This window comes from Eumetopias jubatus, unplaced genomic scaffold (assembly GCF_037043125.1).
Source record: "Eumetopias jubatus isolate StellerSeaLion01/CBP00866 unplaced genomic scaffold, mEumJub1_p1.0 scaffold_10, whole genome shotgun sequence".
In the NCBI taxonomy this organism is placed as follows: domain Eukaryota; kingdom Metazoa; phylum Chordata; class Mammalia; order Carnivora; family Otariidae; genus Eumetopias; species Eumetopias jubatus.
In genome coordinates, this window is record NW_028274816.1 from 80,607,675 (window position 1) to 80,628,006 (window position 20,332).

General features: G+C 53.3%; 1 protein-coding gene across 1 annotated transcript; it reads left to right on the top strand.

Annotated features, from left to right (window-relative positions):
- The first annotated feature begins 1,488 nt into the window (after nt 1-1,488).
- On the top strand, nt 1,489-15,147 carry LOC148163347 (voltage-dependent N-type calcium channel subunit alpha-1B-like). Its single transcript, XM_088028071.1, is given in 11 exon segments — nt 1,489-1,564; nt 2,820-2,928; nt 8,826-8,933; nt 9,436-9,548; nt 10,235-10,362; nt 11,718-11,859; nt 12,023-12,139; nt 13,527-13,734; nt 13,970-14,213; nt 14,617-14,747; nt 14,750-15,147. Coding segments are annotated over 11 exon segments (1,707 nt in total). The 5' UTR covers nt 1,489-1,555.
- Nucleotides 15,148-20,332: the final 5,185 nt, after the last annotated feature.

Consider the following 20,332-nt stretch of genomic DNA (forward strand, 5'->3'; position numbering starts at 1 on the left):
CCCTTGTGCCCGCAGGTGTGCCCCCTTGAGAGCCCCTGAGAGGCTCAGGAAGACGGAGCCGGAGCCCTCCACCTGCCTTTTTTCCTTTCCTTCTCTTTCCCAGAAATGAGGGGACAGACCACCTTTCAGACAGAAGCTGTTTTTGTTCCGGGCTCAGGACCGCACTCAGCTTCTCTGTCCCATAAGCACCTGATGAGGGTGGAGGTATCCAGCCCTTTGGGTCTGAGCCTGGGGTAATAGGGGCCTGCAGGGCCTCTGGCACTTCTGAGGAACCCCCACTCAGCTCCGCACATGCAGAACTTCCCCAGGTCTGGGCTGCTGTCAGCCTGGGGAGGCAGCATCCCTAGGGCTTTGTAAGTTCCACAGCGGGAAGGAGGCGCTGTGGCATTAAGAAGGAAAGGATGCCAGGGAGAGGCGTTCTGCTGTCATTCCTGGGGCTTCAGAGACTGCTGCAGGGTAAGGACAGGTAGTCCCACGCCCCCTCCCTCCATCGCTGAGGAGCCCAGGAGGCTGAGCGGCAAGGAGGTGGTAAACTGAAGGACATCTCCAGGCCTCCCTCCTTGGGGGGTGGGCAGGTCACATGGCCCAGCCCCAAGCCTGCTCCCACCTGCCCCATGTGCCCTTTGGTGTGTAGGCACCTCCCATCCCTCCAGCACCACCCCCCACCCGTCGCGCCACACCGAGAGCCCTGCTGCAGCTCCCACTGCTCCCAGAAAACAGAGCCAGCCTGAGTCGTGCAGCTCCACCAGCATGTGTCTGCAGCCTCTGTGCCACCGCCCTCTCTCTGAGCGAGCTTCCCAGCAGAGCTTTCCTCTCTCTGGTTCTGTCTGTGCTGTCTGTCTCTGTGCTCTCAATCTGGGCCTCCCTCTGTCACCTGGCTCAGCACAGCCTTTGGAAGCTAAGTGGCTCCTTCAGGCCATCGGCAGATGCCTCTGCTGTCCTCCTCAGCCCTCCCCTGCCTGGCATGCATGTTGCACCTGCCTGAGGCCTGCATGCAAGACTGTAGCTTTGTTCCCAAGGAGGAGAGTTCTGTCCACACTGATACCTGGGGCCAGGCTGGGCATGCAGGGCTCTGATGGGCTAGCCTTTAGGGCCCCTCCCCAGCTGTGCTGGCCAGTTCCAAGGTTCTGGTCATGAATAGACCAGGGGAGGCCTCAGGGTGGGTAGGAATGGATGGGCTTGGGGAGCTGGGGAGGGTCCAGGAGATGCTCAGGGTGCTATGACCAGGAGGTCCTAGGCCCAGGGCAGAGATGCCTGTCTGTTTACCCTGGCCTTGTCCTTCTGCCACTTCCAGAGATCCCTGCCCTTCTAGGGCCTGGACAGGCAGAGGAGAGCCTCTGGTGAAGGTGCCCTGGACAGAGCTCTCTTCTTTTGGAAATCACCTGCTTGCTCCCCCTTCAGGCTGGGACCCGACTCCCTGACTTCCCTAGAGAGGAATCCCTCTGCCTCTCCTCCTGCCATCGGTGCTGGTCTACAGGGACCCTGTGCTCTGGAAAGCCGATTTTCCTGGTGTGCATCACAAAGGTGATGTGTGAGGTCCTGGGACCACGATTCGATGTGCCAGGTGGGGCTTCACCAGGATTCAGGGGGGCAGAGTCTGGGCTCGTGTCTCTAGCCACCCGGTCTCTACTAGGCCGAGGATTGGATCTAGGGCCCAGACACTGGGGGCAGGGCTGGGGGCCGGGCTGGGGGCCCCCCCTAGAGGGGAAGAGAGGCTGCTCTGTCATGGGATGTGGGCTTGGCAGAGGACAGGCACAACCCGGGGAGGGGCCCTGTGCCCCCTTCTCTAGCTCTGTCTTATGGTAGACGACAAGAGAACGGTGAGAGAAGACAGGTAGGTCACGGTGCCCCTAGGGCTCTACCTGGTCAGCTAGGTGACCTCCCAGGCTGAGACCATGCCAGACACACCAAGGGTACTTTTCTTCCTGGACACCACCTAAGTTCTCAGAGCCTCAGGCTCTGGGCAGCTGCTGGCTCTACCCGGAGGTCTGTGGTACAGACACACATCTGTCTCCCGCTCTTCTGTCCTTGAAAAATGAGGAGAGAAAAGGGGCTGTTCACCTGATGCGGAAACAGGGAGCAAAGCAGCAGGGCACTGCCCCCAGTCTGGTCCGAAGTACTTTTACTCCTGTGCAATGGCCCTGAGCCTCTCCCTACCAGCCTCCACGCTGGCCCTGTGCAGTACCATCTGTTCTGGGTCCTACTGACTGGAAGGTGCTGGCTGCCTCTTCCAGGCCCCCTGGCTGGGTGGTGAGAGGCAGAAGCCTTCCTGGGGTGAAGGGATGCCTCACTGGGAGTGGGAGCTCAGAGCTGTGCTCTTGGCTAACCTGCCCCTTGTCCAGTGCTCCAGGCTGCCGGTGGAGGAGAAGACGTTGGGCAGAGCTGTAAGGACAGGGGTCTTCCCTCCTGTCTGTGGGCCATCCCAGGGTGCCTCGCCTCTGTTCTGCAGCCCAGATCCCTCCCTCTTCAGCCCAGGCCCCACGCCCCTTATTCCAGCCTTGGGCAGGGGTCCTTCTGGCTAAGCATGTGCCTGTTCTTTCAGAGGGATCCAGGCTTCTGGCTTGGTGCTATGCTACAGTCTTTACCTGGACTTCTATTTTTCCGTAGCTAGGAGAAGGAGGGACTGCTCCAAGGGGGGGGTGTGGTCCAAGGGTGAGTGTGAATGCTGGCAAAACTCCCAGCCACCCAACTTTGCCTGGGTGCCTGCAGAAGCACCCCTAGGAGGCGAAGCCCAGCCTCTAGGGGCCTACAGCCCCTTGTAGTCCTGTGGTGGAGGGACCCTGGTAGGCCTGGCCCTGACCTGCTCCCCTTGTCTCTAGCGCCTGGTTCGCATGAACATGCCCATCTCCAATGAGGACATGACCGTCCACTTCACGTCCACGCTGATGGCCCTCATTCGGACTGCACTGGAGATCAAGCTGGCTCCAGGTGAGCAAGGCAGCATCTGGGGAGGGCACCAAGCCAGGACCGGGCGGTCCTCAGTCCAGAGCCACCCCCAGTTGGGTGTGCAGGGAAGGGGGGTGAGGAGGCTTGTCTGGAGACGACCAAGGACAGCTGCTCATGGCGCCTCTGTTGGGCACTGACCTCATCCCCTGATAACCGCCCTGCCTTTGAGCCTTGTAATGATCCCATTTTCATGTGCGGGAGCTGAGGTGCAGGTTAAATGACCTGTCCAGGTTACCCAGAGCATGTGACGGCAGAGCATAGGTTCACGTGAGGTAGCACCCTTCCAGGGTGCAGCGTCTGTGTGCCTTCTGTCCACTCCCCGTAGTGACCCCGGGCCCTGTCAGGTCCTCTCCTGAGCTGACTGATAGGACTGCATAGCCTGTGCCAAATCTAGGAGAGAATAAACCTCCAGTGTATCCTTTCCACCTTCACCCTCCTGTGAAAATTAGAAAAATTAGAGCCACCAGAGGGGATCTGCACTGTCTCTGCCCCCACACCACCCTCCTGGCCGCACTCGAGCCCTTGAGCTCAGCCATTTCGTTTGTAGCGGATGAGTCGAGGCCAGTCCCGTACCCTGCCCCCCTTGCCCTCTAGGTCCCGTTCTCATCATCTACCCACAGATGTCATGCCAGAAATTCTGCACCCTGCTTCTTGCCCTGTCAGTTTTTCCTCCCTATTGGATTCTTTGTATCAACATATAAACAAGCTATGATCTCTCCCATCTTTAAAAGGTTTTCTGCTCCCTCCATTGGCTTCCCTATGTTTATTCTTCCCCTCCTCGCGACCAACTCCTCGAGAGACTGGTCCGTATTGTCTGTCTGGTCTCTCTTGTTCGGTCTGCAGGTGGGTTTCCACTGCAATGCTGCAGGAGCCGCTCTTGCTGAGCTGTTCGGCGACCTCCGTGTGCTCGGTCCTCATTTTACCTAATCCACAGCTCAGCCTTTCCTCCGTGGTCGCGTCCGCCGGCGGCTCGGCCCTTCCTCCGTGGCCGCGTCCGCCCGCGGCTCGGCCCTTCCTCCGTGGTCGTGTAGTTCTTCTTGAATCCCTTTGATGTTTCCTGTTCTGTTTTCTCATGTCTCCCATCCTCTGAATGTCACGGTGCCCCTCAGACTGTTCCCTTTGCCACGTTCATCATTCCACCTATTTTCATGGCTCTAAATACTGGGAATTCCAACTTTGTGTTTTTAGTGCAGGCCTCCTCCTGAACTCCAGACCTGCATTCTGCATTCTCATGTGAATTTTTACTGTCTCCACTGGGAGGCCCAGGAAGCATTCCAAAGTTCACTTGCCCAAACTTGATCGCCACGTGTTCCCCATGATCTTTCCCGTCTCCATCAGTGGAAACTCTGTTCTTCCAGTTAGTCACTCAAGACAAAAACCTCTGGAGTCATTCTTACCTCCTCTTTCTTTCTTTCTTTTTTTTTAAATCCTTTTCCCAGTTTTGATCCATATATGATCTCCTGTCATATCTCTTGACTCCACCTTCATAATATACCAGAATATGATCACTTCTATGTCCTCTCCCACTGCTAGCTCCTGGTCCAAGCCCCTCTCTCACGTCTTGACTCGATTCTTAGAGTAGCTTCAGACTGGTCTGCCTCTGTTCTTGTCTGCCTGCAACAGAACAGCTAGAATGATCATGTTAAAAACCAAAGCAATAAAATTAATAAACCTCTGGCTAGACCAATCAAGAAAAAGAGATAGAAATAACCAATATAAGGAATGAAAGAGAGAACACCACTACAGGTCCTGCTGCCATTAAATGGATAACAAGGAAATTTTATGAACAACTTTCTGTCAATAACTTCAACAACTTAAATGAAATGGAAAAATTCCTTGACACCAAATATCAAGCTCATTCAAGAATGGATAACCTGAGTGGGTTAAAATAAAGGAAGAGAGAATCTGAGTAGCACTATAGTTATTAAAGAAATTAAATTATAGTTAAAAGCCTTCCAACAAAGAAAATCCCCGGCCCAGTTAGCTCCATAGGTGAGGTCCACCAAACATTTAAGGGGGAGATAATACCAGCTCTATATAAACTCTTCCAGAAAATAGAGAAAAAGAGGACATTTCTCAACTTACCATATTGTGCTGACATTGCTCCTACACCAAGATGAGACAAAGACATTATAGGAAAAGAAAGTGACAGATCAGTATCCCTTATGACTGTAGACACAAAAATATTCCACCCAGTTTTCTCAAACTGAGTCTGGCTGTATATATATCTATTTGCTTGATGACAAAAGTAGGGTTTATCCCAGGAATGCAAGTTGAGTTCAAGTATAAAAAATCAATCAATATAATTTAATATATCAAAGAAGTAGAACTATATGATCATCTCAATAGATGCAGAAAAAGCATTTCACAAGAATTCAGTATCCATGATTTTAAAAATTCTGCATAGAGTAGAAACTGAAGGAAGCCCCCTCAATCTGATCAAGGATATCTATGAAAAACCTTCAGCGAATGACACACTTAACAAAGAAAGACTAACCCCTTTTTCCCTAAGATCAAGAACAAAGGAAGGATGTCTGCTGTCACCATTCTTGTTCAACACCATACGTTAGGTCCTAGCCATTGTAATGAATTAAGAAAAAGAAATAGGCATACCAATTGGAAAGGAAGAAATAAAACTGCCTGTATTCACAACTGACATGATTATCTATGGAGAAAATCTGAAAGACTCTAAGAAAAAGTGAATAAAATGGAGGCATCTACGGGCCAAGGAATGCCAAGGATGGCTGGGAGCCACCAACATCTAGAAACGGGCAAGGAAGAATTCTTCACTAGAACATTTGGAGGAGGCACGGTCATGCTGGACACCTTGATTTTGAGCTTCTGGCCTCCAGAACTGAGATAATAAATTTCTGTTGTTTTAAGCCATTAAAAAAAGTAACTAAAACCATCCCCAAGTATAGAGCAAGGTCACAGGATACAAGGTCAGTGTGCAAGAAGCAAATGTATTTCTATATATTAGCAATTAACAATTGAAATGGGAAAAAGTTCCATTAAAATCACACCAAAAACATGAAGTACTTCTTTGTTGTTGGATAACTCTAAAAAGTATATATGTGAGATCTCTATGTTACAAATTTCAAAACATTGAAAGAAGCAAAGAAGATCTAAAAATTAAGCACTGCATCATCTTCATGCATTGGAAGATTCCATATTGTCATGATGTCAATTCTTCCCACATTCATCAATAGAATAAATGTTCACCCAATCAAAATCCCAACAGGTTTTTAGGTAGAAATGTACAAACAAATTCTAAAATGTATCTAGAAAAGCAAAAGAACTTGAATAACAAACAGTTTTGAAAAGAGAACAAAGAAAACTTACTCTACCTGAATCAAAGACTTTCTATAAAGCACGTCAATTGAGGTGTATCGTGTTGGTGACAGGACAGAGACATGGGTCAGTGGAACACAATAGAGACTCATACTTACATTGCCAATGGATTTTTGATGAAGTTGTAAAGGCAATTAATGAAGAAAAGATAATTTTTTCAACAAATGGTACTTGAAAAATTTAGACAACTATCCAGAAAAGGGAAAAATCTTGACATTTAGTGTCTTAGTCTGCTAGGGCTGCCAATAACAAAGAACCACAACTGAGTGGCTTAAACACAGAAATTTATTTCTCACAGTCTGGAGGCTGAAAGTCCAAATCAAGGTGCCAGGAAGGTAAGTTTCATTCCTGGGCCTGTTCTCTTGGTTTGTAGGGTGGTCACCTTCTCACTGTGTGCTCACATGGTCTTTCCCTGAGTGCATACAGAGAGTGAATGAATTTTCTGGTGTCTCTTCTCATAAGGACACTAACTCTCTGGGTCAGGGTCCCACCCTTCTGACCTCATTTCACCTCATTGCCTCCTTCTCGGCCTTATACAGTCACAATGAGGGTTCCGGCTTCAGCATGTGAACGGGGGCAGCACACAATTCAGTCCATAGCACATACCTTTTACCTCCTACAAAAATTAACTTGAAATTGATCATAGACATAAATGTAAAATGTAAAATTATAAAACCTCTAGAAGGAAACACAAGAGAGAGATTTTGGCAATTTTGAGTTTGGCAAAGATTTTTGAAGACACAAAAGGCATGAGCCATAAAAGAAAAATTGAGAAATTGAACTTTATCAACATTAAAAACTTTTGCTCTTCAAAAAGACATTTAAGAAAATGAAAAGACAAAGCTAAAGCATTGGTGAAGATATTTTTGAACCACGTATCTGATATAGGATCAGTTTCCAGAATAGATAAAGGTCTGTCACAACTCAGTAATAAGAAAATAAACAACCTAATAAAAATGGGTAAAGGATTCGAATAGACATGTCACCAAAAAATATATATGGAAGGCAAATGAACACCTATAAAGATGCTCAATATCATTAATCATTAGAGAAATCCAAAATGAAGTCTACGGCCATACCACCCTGAACGCGCCCGATCTCGTCTGATCTCGGAAGCTAAGCAGGGTCGGGCCTGGTTCGTACTTGGATGGGAGAAATCCAAAATGAAGCCATAGTAAGATAACACTATATGGTTATTAATATGACTAAAGTACTTTTCTAAATGACAATATTAAGTCCTGGTGAGAATGCATAATATGGAATTCTTGTGATCCTAGTTTGGCAGTTCCTTACCGTACGGCCCAGCCAGCCCACTCCCAAGTGGGAAGAAAAGAAAACATACATCTGCACAAAAACCTATATGCAAATGTTCACAGCTTTATTTCATAATCTCCTCAAAATGTAAGCAACTCAAATGCTCACAACTGGTGAATGGATAAACAAATTGGGGTCTATCCATACCACAAGGTAGTACTCCACAATCAAAAGAAACAGGCTACTTATACACTCAACAACGTGGACTGAATCTCAAAGGCACCACGCTGAGTGGAGAAGTCCTACTCAAAAGCCAATACACCCGATGACGTTGTTTGTGTGGCATTCTGGAGAAGGCAAAACAGACCGAGACAGAAAACACACTAGGGATGGGACGGGGTGAGAGGAGGCCAAGGGGTCAGCTACAAAGGGAGCACAGAGGGACTTTGGCAGTGGGGCCATATACCATGACTCGATTGTGGGGTGGATGTGCGGCTTTATGGATTTACCAAAGTTCATAGAATGGGATAACTGAAAAGGGTGGATTTCATTGTAGGTACATTGTGCCATAGTAAACCTGATGCTAAAAAAAGATCAATCAGAGTATTTTATCCCTCTACTTATCACGCTCTGCTGCTTCCTATCTCAACATCTGCTCCCTGCAACCCCTCACCCCCACACCCTGCTCAGTGAGCCTTGCCTTCCTGGCTGGTTGTGTGACACACCAAGGCCTTTGCACCCCCTGGTCCTTTTCTGCCTTCGGGGTCTTACACACACACCACCTTCTCATGAGACCTTTCCTGACTACCCTGTCCAAAATTTCAGCCCTCCTAATATTTCTCATCCCTCCCTACTTAAGCTTTTCCTGCACCCAACACACTAGGTTTTGAACTTACTGCCACTTTATTGTTGAGTCAAGCCACATGGTGCCACAAAGGTGGCTCCTTTGCTTTTGTTCCATCACCTAGAATAGTCCTTGGCATGGGAGGGTGCTCTCTTGATAGTTTTGAATGGCTGGACGAACAGCTGGACCGCCACCATATCCCTTCTCCACTCCCAGGGCCCACGCACACAGGCCTCTGTCTCTGCACGTGCCCATCAGGGACGCTCCGACAGACGCCGTGGCCGTGCTTCTCTCCGCTCTGCCCTTTCTCCTGGCACAGTCCTTGTCCCATTTCCCCTCACACCACACCTCTCTGTGCCGGCTCCCCCAGGGGGCCCATGAGACAGCTCCTAACATTTCTCTTCCCCTCCACACCCTTGTCCTGCCCCAGCCGGCACCAAGCAGCATCAGTGGGAGGCAGAGATGAGGAAGGAGATTTCCTCTGTGTGGGCCAATCTGCCCCAGAAGACCCTGGAGTTACTGGTGCCACCCCATAAACGTAAGTGAGGGCAAGAAATTCTCCTTGTTCACCCCCCTTTTGTGTCCCACCCAGAGGCAGAGCCAGGAGGTCTGGGCCAGGGTGACCTCGTCAATAGTCTAGACTTAGTTTCCACCTGCAGGGAGAACGGTCTTACCAGTGGGTGCACAGGGACTGTGGGAAGGGATTCCCTGGGCGTTATTCTGTTGACCACAGTCACCCACGTTCCTGGTGGGGGTGTATACTTAAAAAATCCAGAGAACAGCAGGGAGACTCCTACAGTTAGAGATGAGGTGCTTAAAGATTAAACCCCACATCCACTTCACTGGGAGGAGATGGAGGGCCCTGTGGAGAGTCAGTACAGCTCCAGAGGACACGTGCTCAGTGTCCACAGATGCAACTTCGGCCAAGCCCTGTGCCCTTCCCTGAGCATGTCCAGGAGTCCCTGTGGTGGAGGCTGTTCCCTTGCCCCCCACCTCCCCTTCCTCCTCCACACCCCACCCTCTGTTTTCTCTCCCTCCAGCCGATGAGATGACCGTAGGAAAGGTGTTCGCAGCTCTGATGATATTTGACTTCTACAAACAGAGCAAGACCCCCAGAGCCCAGATTCACCAGGCCACGGGAGGCCTGTCCCAGGTACCGAGTTCCAGGATTTCCAAGAAGTAAACCTCAGAGTCTGGCACCCCACATTGGCAAGGACCAGAGAGAATCAAACTGATGGGTCCATGGTCATGATTTCTTCCACTCATGACTCTGACTGGGCTGGTTTGGGGCCCCATCTTCCTGACGTCATCCTTCAAAGATAACAACTTTCCCACACATGCAGCCAAACCATCAGTGACCATACGTAGACTCTGTCTAGAAAGTTGCCTGGTTTGGAGCTTACAGGGACATTCACCCATCGTGGGATGGGAAGTATCTGATGCCCACACCACATCCCCCGTTCCCCTGTCTGTTGCAGACACCCATTAGTGCCCCCCCACCACCCCCCGAGCCCTGAAATGTCCTTAGAATTCTGCTCAGTCCGGGCTCATGCAGCCTCTACCCATCAATCCAAGTTGATGATGAGATGAAACCTTTTACCATTTTTAATTGGATGAGGTCCCCAGATTTTGTAGGTAGGGATACTGAAGCTCCAAGAAGTGAAATGACTTTCCTGATGTCACTCACAGGCCAGGTTGGGAGTAAGCCCCCGCCTACCTCCTGTGTAGGGCTGGGGCAGGGCAGAAGGAGCACCAACCCATGCTGTGGGGTCAGGCCAGCTTTCTGGCACACCTGTCTGTGCCCTTAGAGCTCTTCCTCTCCCTGCGTCCCTTCTACAGATGGGCCCTGTGTCCCTGTTCCACCCTCTGAAGGCCACGCTGGAGCAGACACAGCCGGCTGTGCTCCGAGGAGCCCGGGTTTTCCTTCGGCAGAAGAGCTCTGCGTCCCTCAGCAACGGCGGGGCCGTGTGAGTACCTGGCCAGGGTGCGAGGTGCACGGAGGAGGCAGGACTCCTGGTTTCTCCCCCTCCCAGAGGGGTTCCCTGTAGGCTGTGCTGCAGGACATGGAGCCCTCAGGTCCCATCACCACTTTGGGAGACTGGCCTCTCTGTTCCACCCCGTGCCCACCTCCCCCCGAATGGTTCCCCGCAGATGCTGCCTGAAAGCTAGTCCAGGCGGGCTGCTGGAGCGGTCCATGGTGGACTCCAAAGCTAATTCCCAAAACGTTACATGGGTGCCTCTGATGGCACTGAGGTCAGTGGATTTAGACAGTCGGTGGTTCCCACTGTCACCTCCCATTGTGCGTGCCCATTTCCCTTTCCAGTGAGGGGCCTCTGCCTCTGCTTCCTCACTGCCCGTTGAAAATGATTTGTTTTGACCCCATTCTGTTGAGGCCCTGTGTGTGTCTAGTCTTCCTAACTCCTCTAAGACATTTTTCCTCAGATCTCCACTCCAGTAGTGATTTCTGAAGCAATTGTATTTTGTAGACAAATTGGTAACGTCCTTGTTACCTAACCCCTAACTCTTGCCACAATAATTCTTGGTAATGAACCACCCAAAACCAAGTGTTGCGAACTAACAGTCACCTACCTGTCTTGCACCGTGTGTCGCTGGGGGGTGGTAGCAGGCAGGCTCCTCTCAGCCACCCCCTCAGGGCCAGCAGGGTCCCAGGTCTGCTAACACCCTTATTGGCTAAAGGAAATCATTGGCTGAGCCCAAAGAGGGGGGCCTGTGCTCTGCCTCATACAGCAAGGGCTAAGGTGTGGGGCCTGGTACCAGGCTGGGCACAGCCTGCATGTTTAGGGCTCCTGATTTCCTCCTCATCTGTACATGTTTGGACGTTCTTTTCTGCAGCCTGGTTGTGGGTCTTGGACTGTTAATCAGGTAGGTTTCCCTGAGTACTACACTGCCCCTAACGTAGTGCTCAGGGCCTGCTGTGCACCAGTGTAGACAGGATGTCCGCCCTCTGCGTCATGCATGCTGTGCACATGTGGCCTCCCACTACTCCTGGGAGGCCCTGTCTAGGGCCGAGGAACCTGCCGGGTGTCCCTAGACCAGCAAGCGGTGGGCCCAGACCTCCCTCGGACTCATGTCCGGGGGCCCTCTCTGCCCATCTGCTCTGAGCCCTGGTACTGGGTCCACATCCCTTGCTGTGTGGCCACTTGAGAGCTTGTACTTGAAGGGCCTCATGCGTCTGGGCTGCTTCTAACCCAGAGTAGAAGGGGCCAGTATAGGTTCCTGGCAGGTTGGAGCCAGGTCCTTGGTGGGCCTTCCAAGGCCCACAGACCTCTGAGCCAACAGCACAATCCTCTCTTCTCTACAGACAAACCCAGGAGAGTGGCATCAAGGAGTCTGTTTCCTGGGGTACTCAGAGGACCCAGGAGGTACCCTATGAGGCAAGGACACCCCTGGAGCGTGGCCACTCTACAGAGATCCCAGTGGTGCAGCCAGGAAACCCGGGGAGGGCTCCCAGGGCTGGGGAGCCAGGCTGGGGATGGGGGATGAGATAAGGATTGGGGTGAGACAGGGATGGTGGGAGATGGCAGGAGTGTGGCGGGGAGCCCAGGATGGGGGGGAAGGTGAGAGTGGGGTGGGGGCCGGTGTGACTGCGGGCTGCTGTGTGCCCAGGCTGTGGACGTCCAGATGCAGAGCATGGCCCTGAGCGGTCCTGATGGGGAGCCCCAACCCGGACTGGAGAGCCAGGGACGCGCGGCCTCCATGCCTCGCCCGGCTGCAGAGACTCAGGTGGGTGGTCTGGGAGGGCCAGGGTCATGGGAGGGTGGGGGCGTGGGGGATGAGGAGCCCTGGCTTGGGGAGGGCTTGTGTCCCACGTGAGGGCTCCCTACCTGCACTGCGGCCTGGACACTGTCAGCCCCGTTGGGAGCTCCCAGGACGATGGTCTCAAGAGGTGCAGCCAGAGTCCTCGGAGGCCTGCCAGGAATCCCCACCACCCACCGGTGCTCAGCCTCCTGCTGTGGCCCTGGGGCTTCCGTCTCCCAGCCCAGTGTCCCTGACCCAGACTCTCCCTCTCTCTAGGACACCCCTCTCCCACGCCAGCCTGCATTGCCCCCCCGGCCCCCCCGCCATGCACACGGTGCCTCACAGCTTGGTCCTCCCTTTCCCCCATGGATGCTCTGGGGAGGACCTGCCCTGTTCTTTTTTTCTTTTAAAGATTTTATTTATTTTATTTGAGAGAGAGAGAGCACATGAGAGGGGGGAGGGTCAGAGGGAGAAGCAGACTCCCTGCTGAGCCTAATGCGGGACTCGATCCTGGAACTCCAGGGTCATGACCTGAGCCGAAGGCAGTCGCTTAACCAACTGAGCCACCCAGGCGCCCGACCTGCCCTGTTCTCTCTCTGGACTCTGGAGGTGGCACCACCTCCATCCCCTGCTCCTTCGGGGATGCTTTGAGTACCGAGCAGGAAGCTCCAGGGCAAGGGGGCTGTGGGCCCATTCACAAGGACTCAGAGAGGGGCCTGCAGACCTGAGGTTGTGTCAGGGGGCCCTGCTTTCACTTCCTGGGATGGTGAGGGGCTTTAGAGGGGCATGTCCTCCAGCCGGGGACCTTCAGTGTTTGCCTGCGGCTGGCTCTGTCCCTGCCTCCTTTTGTGGTTCCTGGTTCTGCACATTCCAAATGACTTCATTCTCTAAACTTGTCTCTGCCTCCCATTGGTGGTGGCTCCCGCCCTCTTCCCCTGCCTGAGCCTGGCCTGCTGGGCGGCCAGCTTGAGGATGCCGAGTGGAGGCTGTGGGTCAGCTCCCCTTGGAGGGCCCCTTTCCGCAGGTCCCGATTTCAGCCCAGGGCAGGAGCCCCATGGCCCTGGCCCAGCAGAGCCATCACACGCAGCCACCCCTCAGGGTTCTCCCAGCCAGGCCCGCAGCCTCCCTCTTCCTGGCATCCTCCCTGTCCCCCAGGGACACTGAGGCCAACAGCTCTCTGGGCCCCGCTGGCAGAGACGGACAGCACCTTGTGCAGCGTGCTCTGGGAGAAAGGGTGGGCCTGGGTGGGGAAGAGCTTTCTGGGGAGAGGGAGGGGCCTGGTGGTTCCTGAACCCCAGGCCTGCAGTGCCGCCCTGGAGCCTGCCCCAGGCCCCTCTTTCAGACTGTGTGCCAACCCACATCCCACCCGCAGCCGGCCCCCAACGCCAGCCCCAAGAAGTGCTCCGTCTCCACACTGGCGCCCCAGCGTCCCCACGTGGCTCATCTCTGCAGCGCTGCCCTGGACTGTGCCCCAGCCAGCCAGGCTCTGCTCCATCACCACCACCGCTGCCATCGCCGCAGGGACAGGAAGCAGAAGTCCTTGGAGAAGGGGCCCAGCCTGTCCGCAGACACAGATGGCAGTGCATGCGGGGGTCCCTCCTATGGCCAGGGCCTGAGGCATTCCTTTCTGTGCCTCCACCATCCAAACGGCCCTGAGTAGGGGGCTGTGAGGCCCAGGTCTGGGAACCAGGCAGGATCACCCACGCACCTCAGCTCTCCCCCTGGGTCCCCCTGCTGGCCCTGGGGACTGGGTCTGGGCTGGGGGTCTGTCTCCCCACCTGGCTCGCTGTGCTGACTTCCCCTCTTCCTGGCCAGCACCCAGCAGTGCTGCAGGGCCAGGCCCACCCCTGCGAGAGGGGCCCACAGGCTGCCGGACGGAGCGCAGACAGGAGCGGGGCCGGTCCCAAGAGCGGAGGCAGCCCTCTTCCTCTTCCTCGGAGAAGCAGTGTTTCTACTCCTGTGACCGCTTTGGGGGCCGGGAGCCCTCGCAGCCCAAACCCTCCCTCAGCAGCCACCCCACGTCACCAACAGCTGGGCAGGAGCCAGGACCCCCAAGACCGGTAAGACAGGACCCCCTCACTGCCCCTCCTTATGAGCCCCCCCCCACCATGCTCCGAATCCTCCTTCATGTCCTGGTTCCCAGGCCCGAGTCTGCGCTCCCCCCCCTCCTTGCTCCGTTCCTCCCGCACCAGCCCGATCCTCCCCTCCCAACTGCCCTGGACTGGCCTCTGGTCTCCCTTCTCCCTGAGCTGTGCCTGTCCCTTTGTTCCCCACTGTTCCCCAACCACCTCCCCAGGCCTACCGGCACCAGCGGCTTTCCCCCCTCCACCACACACCCTACGAGTCCCCTCCCAGGGTGCCTGCCTCTCTCCATGCCTCACCCCCCACCTCCATGGTTCTCACCTGCATTGGCCTCTGGTCTGGGACTTTGATTTTTTTTTTCTCTGTTCTATTTTCTTGTTGGGTGGTGGTTCAGTGAATGGGAGCCCCTTGTTGCCAACATCCGGTGCTAGCACCCCTGGCCGTGGTGGGCGGAGGCAGCTCCCCCAGACTTCGCTGACCCCCCTTCCCAGTGTCACCTACAAGATGGCCAATCTTCGCTTGTCCACTTTGCTGGGGCACAGACCAGCCTCCCCACCTTTTCCCCGGGCCGGCTTAGCCGTGGCCTTTCCGAACACAACGCTCTGCTCCAGAGAGACCCCCACAGCCAGCCCCTGGCCGCCGGCTCTAGGATCGGCTCTGACCCTTACTTGGGGCAGCGTCTGGACAGTGAGGACACTGCCCGCACCCAGCCCGAGGACACGCTTACCTTCGAGGAGGCTGTGGCCACCAACTCAGGCCGCTCCTCCCGGACTTCCTATGTGTCCTCTCTGACCTCCCAGTCGCACCCCCTCCGCCGCGTGCCCAACGGCTACCACTGCACTCTGGGGCTCAGCTCGGGTGGCCGGGTTCGGCATAGCTACCACCACCCCGACCAAGACCACTGGTGCTAGCCGCACCTCCGCCGCGCACCTGCTCAGTGGGCGCGTTCCAGCCGATGAGTTTTATCATCCATGCTGGGCTCCCAGGGATGCGCAGGGGCACCGAGGCAGGGGCAGCAGCCCCTGGGAGGAGGGGCCGCACCTTTGGGGCCAGCTGGGGGGAGGCCCCATGGTTCCCCCCACCCCTCCGCCCCCACCTTCTCTTTCACGCTGGACCAATTCCTAAAGCCCTTTCGGAGAGGGACGTGGCTCTCTCTGTCCCCTTGTATGCTGCCTGCCTGGGTCTTGTACCACAGACCCTACACGGGAAGTCGCTGCATGTGCTGAGTGGGACCCTGTCAGTCTGAATCCTGTGTGATGGCTCCCAGCGTCTGGGGGGTGTGCCCGGGGCCACTTTTAGGAGGTCTGGATCTGGTAGAGACCATCCTTTATCCACGTGTGTGGCACGGAGCCAGGCATGTTTACAAGCCTGGCCAGATAAGACAGAGTTGATGGTCAACAGCAGTAGCCTCGGGAGCCCAGCCTGTGGCTCTGTGCATTCTTGTCGGTGCCCACAAACACAAACACATCCGGCGTGGCTCTTTGTACCTGAAACAGCAGATGGACACCAGAAATACACTCACACATTCTCTGTCCTCTCCCAGATGCTGTCAACCTTGACAGGGACCAAATCTGGAAAACATTCTTGCTGTTGGTTTTGGTTTTTAATCGAAATACCCTTCCCTCTTTTGTCAATTCCATACACTTGATCTAGAAAGAAGAGAAAAACAAAAATGGGGAAGGAAATAGTAACAGAACTTAAAAAAAAATCCAACCTGTAGGAAGCTCTCAGCTCTTTGGTTGTGTGTGTGTGTGTGTGTGTGTGTGTGTGTGTGTGAGTGTGTGTGTGGCTTGTGCGAGGAGATGCTCTTGCGTCCAGCCTAGGTGCCCCCCCCAGCTCCCCTGGCTTCTGCTGCTCTCGACCAAGTGCCTGACTTCTGAGCCCTCTCGTGCCAGGCTCCTGGGGGCGGTGACGTGAAGCCTGTGTGAAGCGTGGGTGAGTCCTTGGAACTGTTTCCAGTTCCAAATATCAACCAAATAGAAAGCTGGTGTCCATGGAGAACACTCATATAACATCCAGTGGGACGGTTGTAGTTGGAAATGAAGCGACCATTTCCCTGTTTTCCTCCCACGAGTGGAAGGGTTTCCTGGGAAGCCACAGAGCAGTGTAGAGCCTGTCCTTGTATGGGGTGTTTTCAGTCTGTTCTACATCTGAATCTCAGGGACTGGATGCCTGCCAAAGAGGGCGTGGTATCTGTTGTGAAAGTTTCTTTTCAGATAAGGCCAGAGAGAGGGAGAGGTCGTGGGAAGAGGGAGAGGTGGGGGAGTGGAGATGGACCCGGCGGGCAGGAGGGAGGGCCTGTGTCTGTGCAGGTGTGGGCACTTGGGACGGCCCGACTGAAATGAGGCCAAAACTCAGAGGAAGCGATGGGGCAAGGAGAAGCTTGGCGACTGAGGCTCAGGTAGGAGCCATCTGAAGCCCAGCACTGTGGCACAAGATACGGGAAAGCAGGAAGCGAAAGGGAAATCCAACCTCATGGCCACTGTCAAAAGGGAAACACCGTAGGTAGGAGGCTGTGCATAAAATGCCGGGAGACCCTTTGTTTCATGAACAAAAGGAATATTTAGATGAGTAGATTTTGGTGCATCCTCCGTGTTTGGAAATGTCAGATGATCTCTTCGCTGGATCATTTGAGTGTTCCCATTGGCTGTTGCCCCGTGACTCACCTTAAAGAAACCTGGCCTGTGACGTGTGTGTGCGTTTCTCTGTGTGGAGGTGTGTCCCAGTGAGTGGATGTCTTAACCCATAGGGCTATGCAACAAAAGACACACATTCAATAGAAATAAATCACGTAAGACCACCACCTGTTCTAGGGTTTCAGCATGATTGTGACCAAACCATTTTATAGAATCTCCTTACTGGAAGGCACAATACTCTGAAACTTTAAGATTACAGAGTATTTTACTGCAATAGGAAATAATAACTGGAATGGTATCTCAGACTCTGCATGAGATAGCTCTGTTCCTGTTGCAAAGCAGAAGGATGTGTATTTTGATACTGATGTTTCATCTCTGGCCCACGTTATTGTGAATGTATCCATTCTGTGCAGAACCGCAGCTGCTTCCCAGGCCATGTTGGGTGGAGAATCACTGTTCTAGCCCCACACGGCCTCACCAGTCTGTCTGGATTCTTCTAGACACTGGAATTGGTGAAAACTACAGGGAGTGGGGGAAGAGATACTGTGTCTTGTTTTCCTGACTTTGGGTTTTGTTTCTGTATCCTCTCTTCTCAGCTATCATATGTTTCCACTGAGATCTCATAGTGAGTTGCCAAATTTGAAATGCATTAACCAGTTGTCTGCATCTGGACCAGTCAAGCAGTGGCCGTAGTTTGAATAAGTTATGTGTGCATGTAAAATATATACATATATACATATATACAAGTATGTGCATGAAATGTATATCTTCGTACTTTTTGATACAGTATACTCATTTGTTAATTTTTATTATATTTGACATAAGTCAAAGGTTTGTTGCAAAGCTTTATATTTAAGAACAGTGTTAAAAAAAAAACCCAAAAAGAAGTCCCAACCATGCAACACAACTGGGACCTGCTTTAAAACAATTCTGTGATTGACGAGTTTGCTGCCTGAGTAATATTGATCACCCAGACTTTGGATTCTGCTATTGTTTCTACAATGACATTTGGTATGAATCAAAGTCCTTGGATTAAAATAAAACTTAGCAAAAAATCAAAACAAACCCACCATGCTGCTGGGTGATGTATGCAAGAGGTGTGGGAGTCAGCAACCTGTGCGTCCTCAGGAGGCAGGGCCACCTCCATGGGCGTGTGGGCAGGAGTGCAGAGCTGAGCAGCTCTCTGGAGAAAATAACCCCCTAAAGCTGATTTGGGCCTGTTCATGATGCAAGTGTGGATCAGCCTGAGAATCTGGGTGGGGTTGGGGTGAGGGTCATGGGTTGGGGTCAGGGCCAGGGTCTGGATCGGGGTTAGGTTTAAGCATAATTGGCTTTCTTCCCCCTCCTCCAACTCCCTGGGCCTCCAGGGTAGACAGGACTCACCCAGGGTCACACAAGAGTCAGAGGTGAGCTGGAGCATTGGTTTTCAGCCCTTCACTCCTGGGCTCAGACAGAAGAAAAGTGAAATGTCCACCTGATTCCTGACAGTTTGAGATCCAACTCATCCCCAGTCAGGGGTTATAGGGGGACTCAGAGGTTATACAGGGTTCTTCCGCCCTCCCACCTGGGAAGGGTGCTGCTGGCCCCACTCTGCCTGGGCAGCCGCAAGTTCCAGCACGGCCCCACCCCACGAGGGCACTCTGTAGACACGAATGGATTCATATAGGACTGACTGCCGTGGCCTGCCCGCCCCCATGTACAGCCTTCTTCGGGCTGTTGGGGGCCCCCCCCCTGGCGCTGGCTAGATCCTTCATCCCATCTGAGTGATCGGCAGGAAACAGGCAGTAGACAGGACAGCCCTTGGCCTCTGACCATCCAGGGAGGCATCTGTGGCCCTCCAGCTCAGGCCAGAAAGGGTCCTGACAACCCCCACAGCCATTACTGAGCTGACTGTGCTCCTGGCAGTGTAACAGGCCCATGGGCAGTGTAGACAGCCCCACAGGATGTTTCCATTCCCAACGTCTGTGTGGTTGAGACAAGGGCTTCCTCCTTCACAGTCTCTTAACCCTCCAAATGTTGGATGTGGCCCTGTCCACAGCAGCCATACAGCCATACAGCAGACTGACCCTGCAGTCCTTTGGCCTCCCGATTGTGATGTAAACCTTTGACATACGTATTTGTTAAGAATTAAGGTTATGGGAGTAACTGTGCCTCCCAGCAGGCAGTTTCTCAGTGAGGCTGCCTGGTTTCAGAGAGTCACATGCATGATTCAGGGACTGTGGCCCCCAGAAAGTCTGCCATGTGTGGATTTGTGGTGTGGAATAATCCTTGAGCCTCCCACTGTTTCAATGAGCGATACTTTCCTTATCATCCTCACATTCGCTCTCTGTTCTTCATAAAAGAGAGAGAAGAGACTGGAGAATGAGCCAGTTCTTTGAGGAGGAGCGATTAATGTGGGGGGCAGGTGTGACTCCGGGGCTCCTTCCTCCCAGGGAGAAGAGTGAGGTCTGTGTGCCTTCCAGTCTCTGAGATGTGAGGACCCAATATCCAAGGCAGGAGCCTCGAGTTTCCTACCAACAGCAAAGTTGCTTTTTCAGCAAGTAGGAGAGCGCCTTGCCGTCATGGGAAAATAGCAAGAGCACTGGATGGGCGGCTGCAGCCCATGACCCTAACGAAGTGACCCCTTCCTTCCTTGGGCTTCAGATTCCAAAGCCGTGCAGTCAGTCACCAGTGATGCGGAATCTGCTGCTTTCCCAGCCTGGCATCTCTTCTCACGTCCAAGTCCAGCATCTCAGCTTGCCTTTGGGAACCCCATGTCACCTGCCTACCATCCAGACAGTTCCAGAGGGCAGACCCCACTTTCCACCCACTTCAGAGATGGGTGTATGATCCAAGTCTACCCAACCCCTTGCTCTATTTTCTGGGTGCTCTGATGGCTTCAAGGATGAGAGTGTGACCCAAGCCGGGCCAAAGACAGTTAAAGCCATGACTTTTCATGGAACCCAAGGGAAAGAGAAACCCTTCCCAGTAGAATGGATGGTGAGTGGGTGTCAGCCTGGAGTCGTGGGAGGCCCCAGATGCAGTGAGAGAGACTGTGCCTATGAATGGGGCCACCCCAGAGCACTTAGCAGGATGGAGGGTTGGAGAGGGTCTAGGTCACACTGTGAGAGTGTGAGCCTTTGGGCCTGCCAGGTCCAAACCCACTCTTGTCTCTTGCAAGTATTAAGGTATTTCTACCATTAAAAAATATTAACTTCTTTTACTTTAGTAAGTGTGTCCAGTCCCTTGCCATCCAAAAAGAACTGGGTGACACATCAGGATCCACAATCCCTGAGACTCCCCGTGCACAGTGTCCTCGCTGAGCAGGGTATGGCTGGGGGAGAGGAAGACAGTGAGTGGGGTCGGGTCTAAGGGCAGCTCCAGAACAGTTCTGTCCCTGTTCCTTTTCTGTCCTAGGAGAGGAAAACCCCAGAACAGTGAGAGGAGAACCAGCAGTAAGATGAGGCCCTGGATGGCTCAT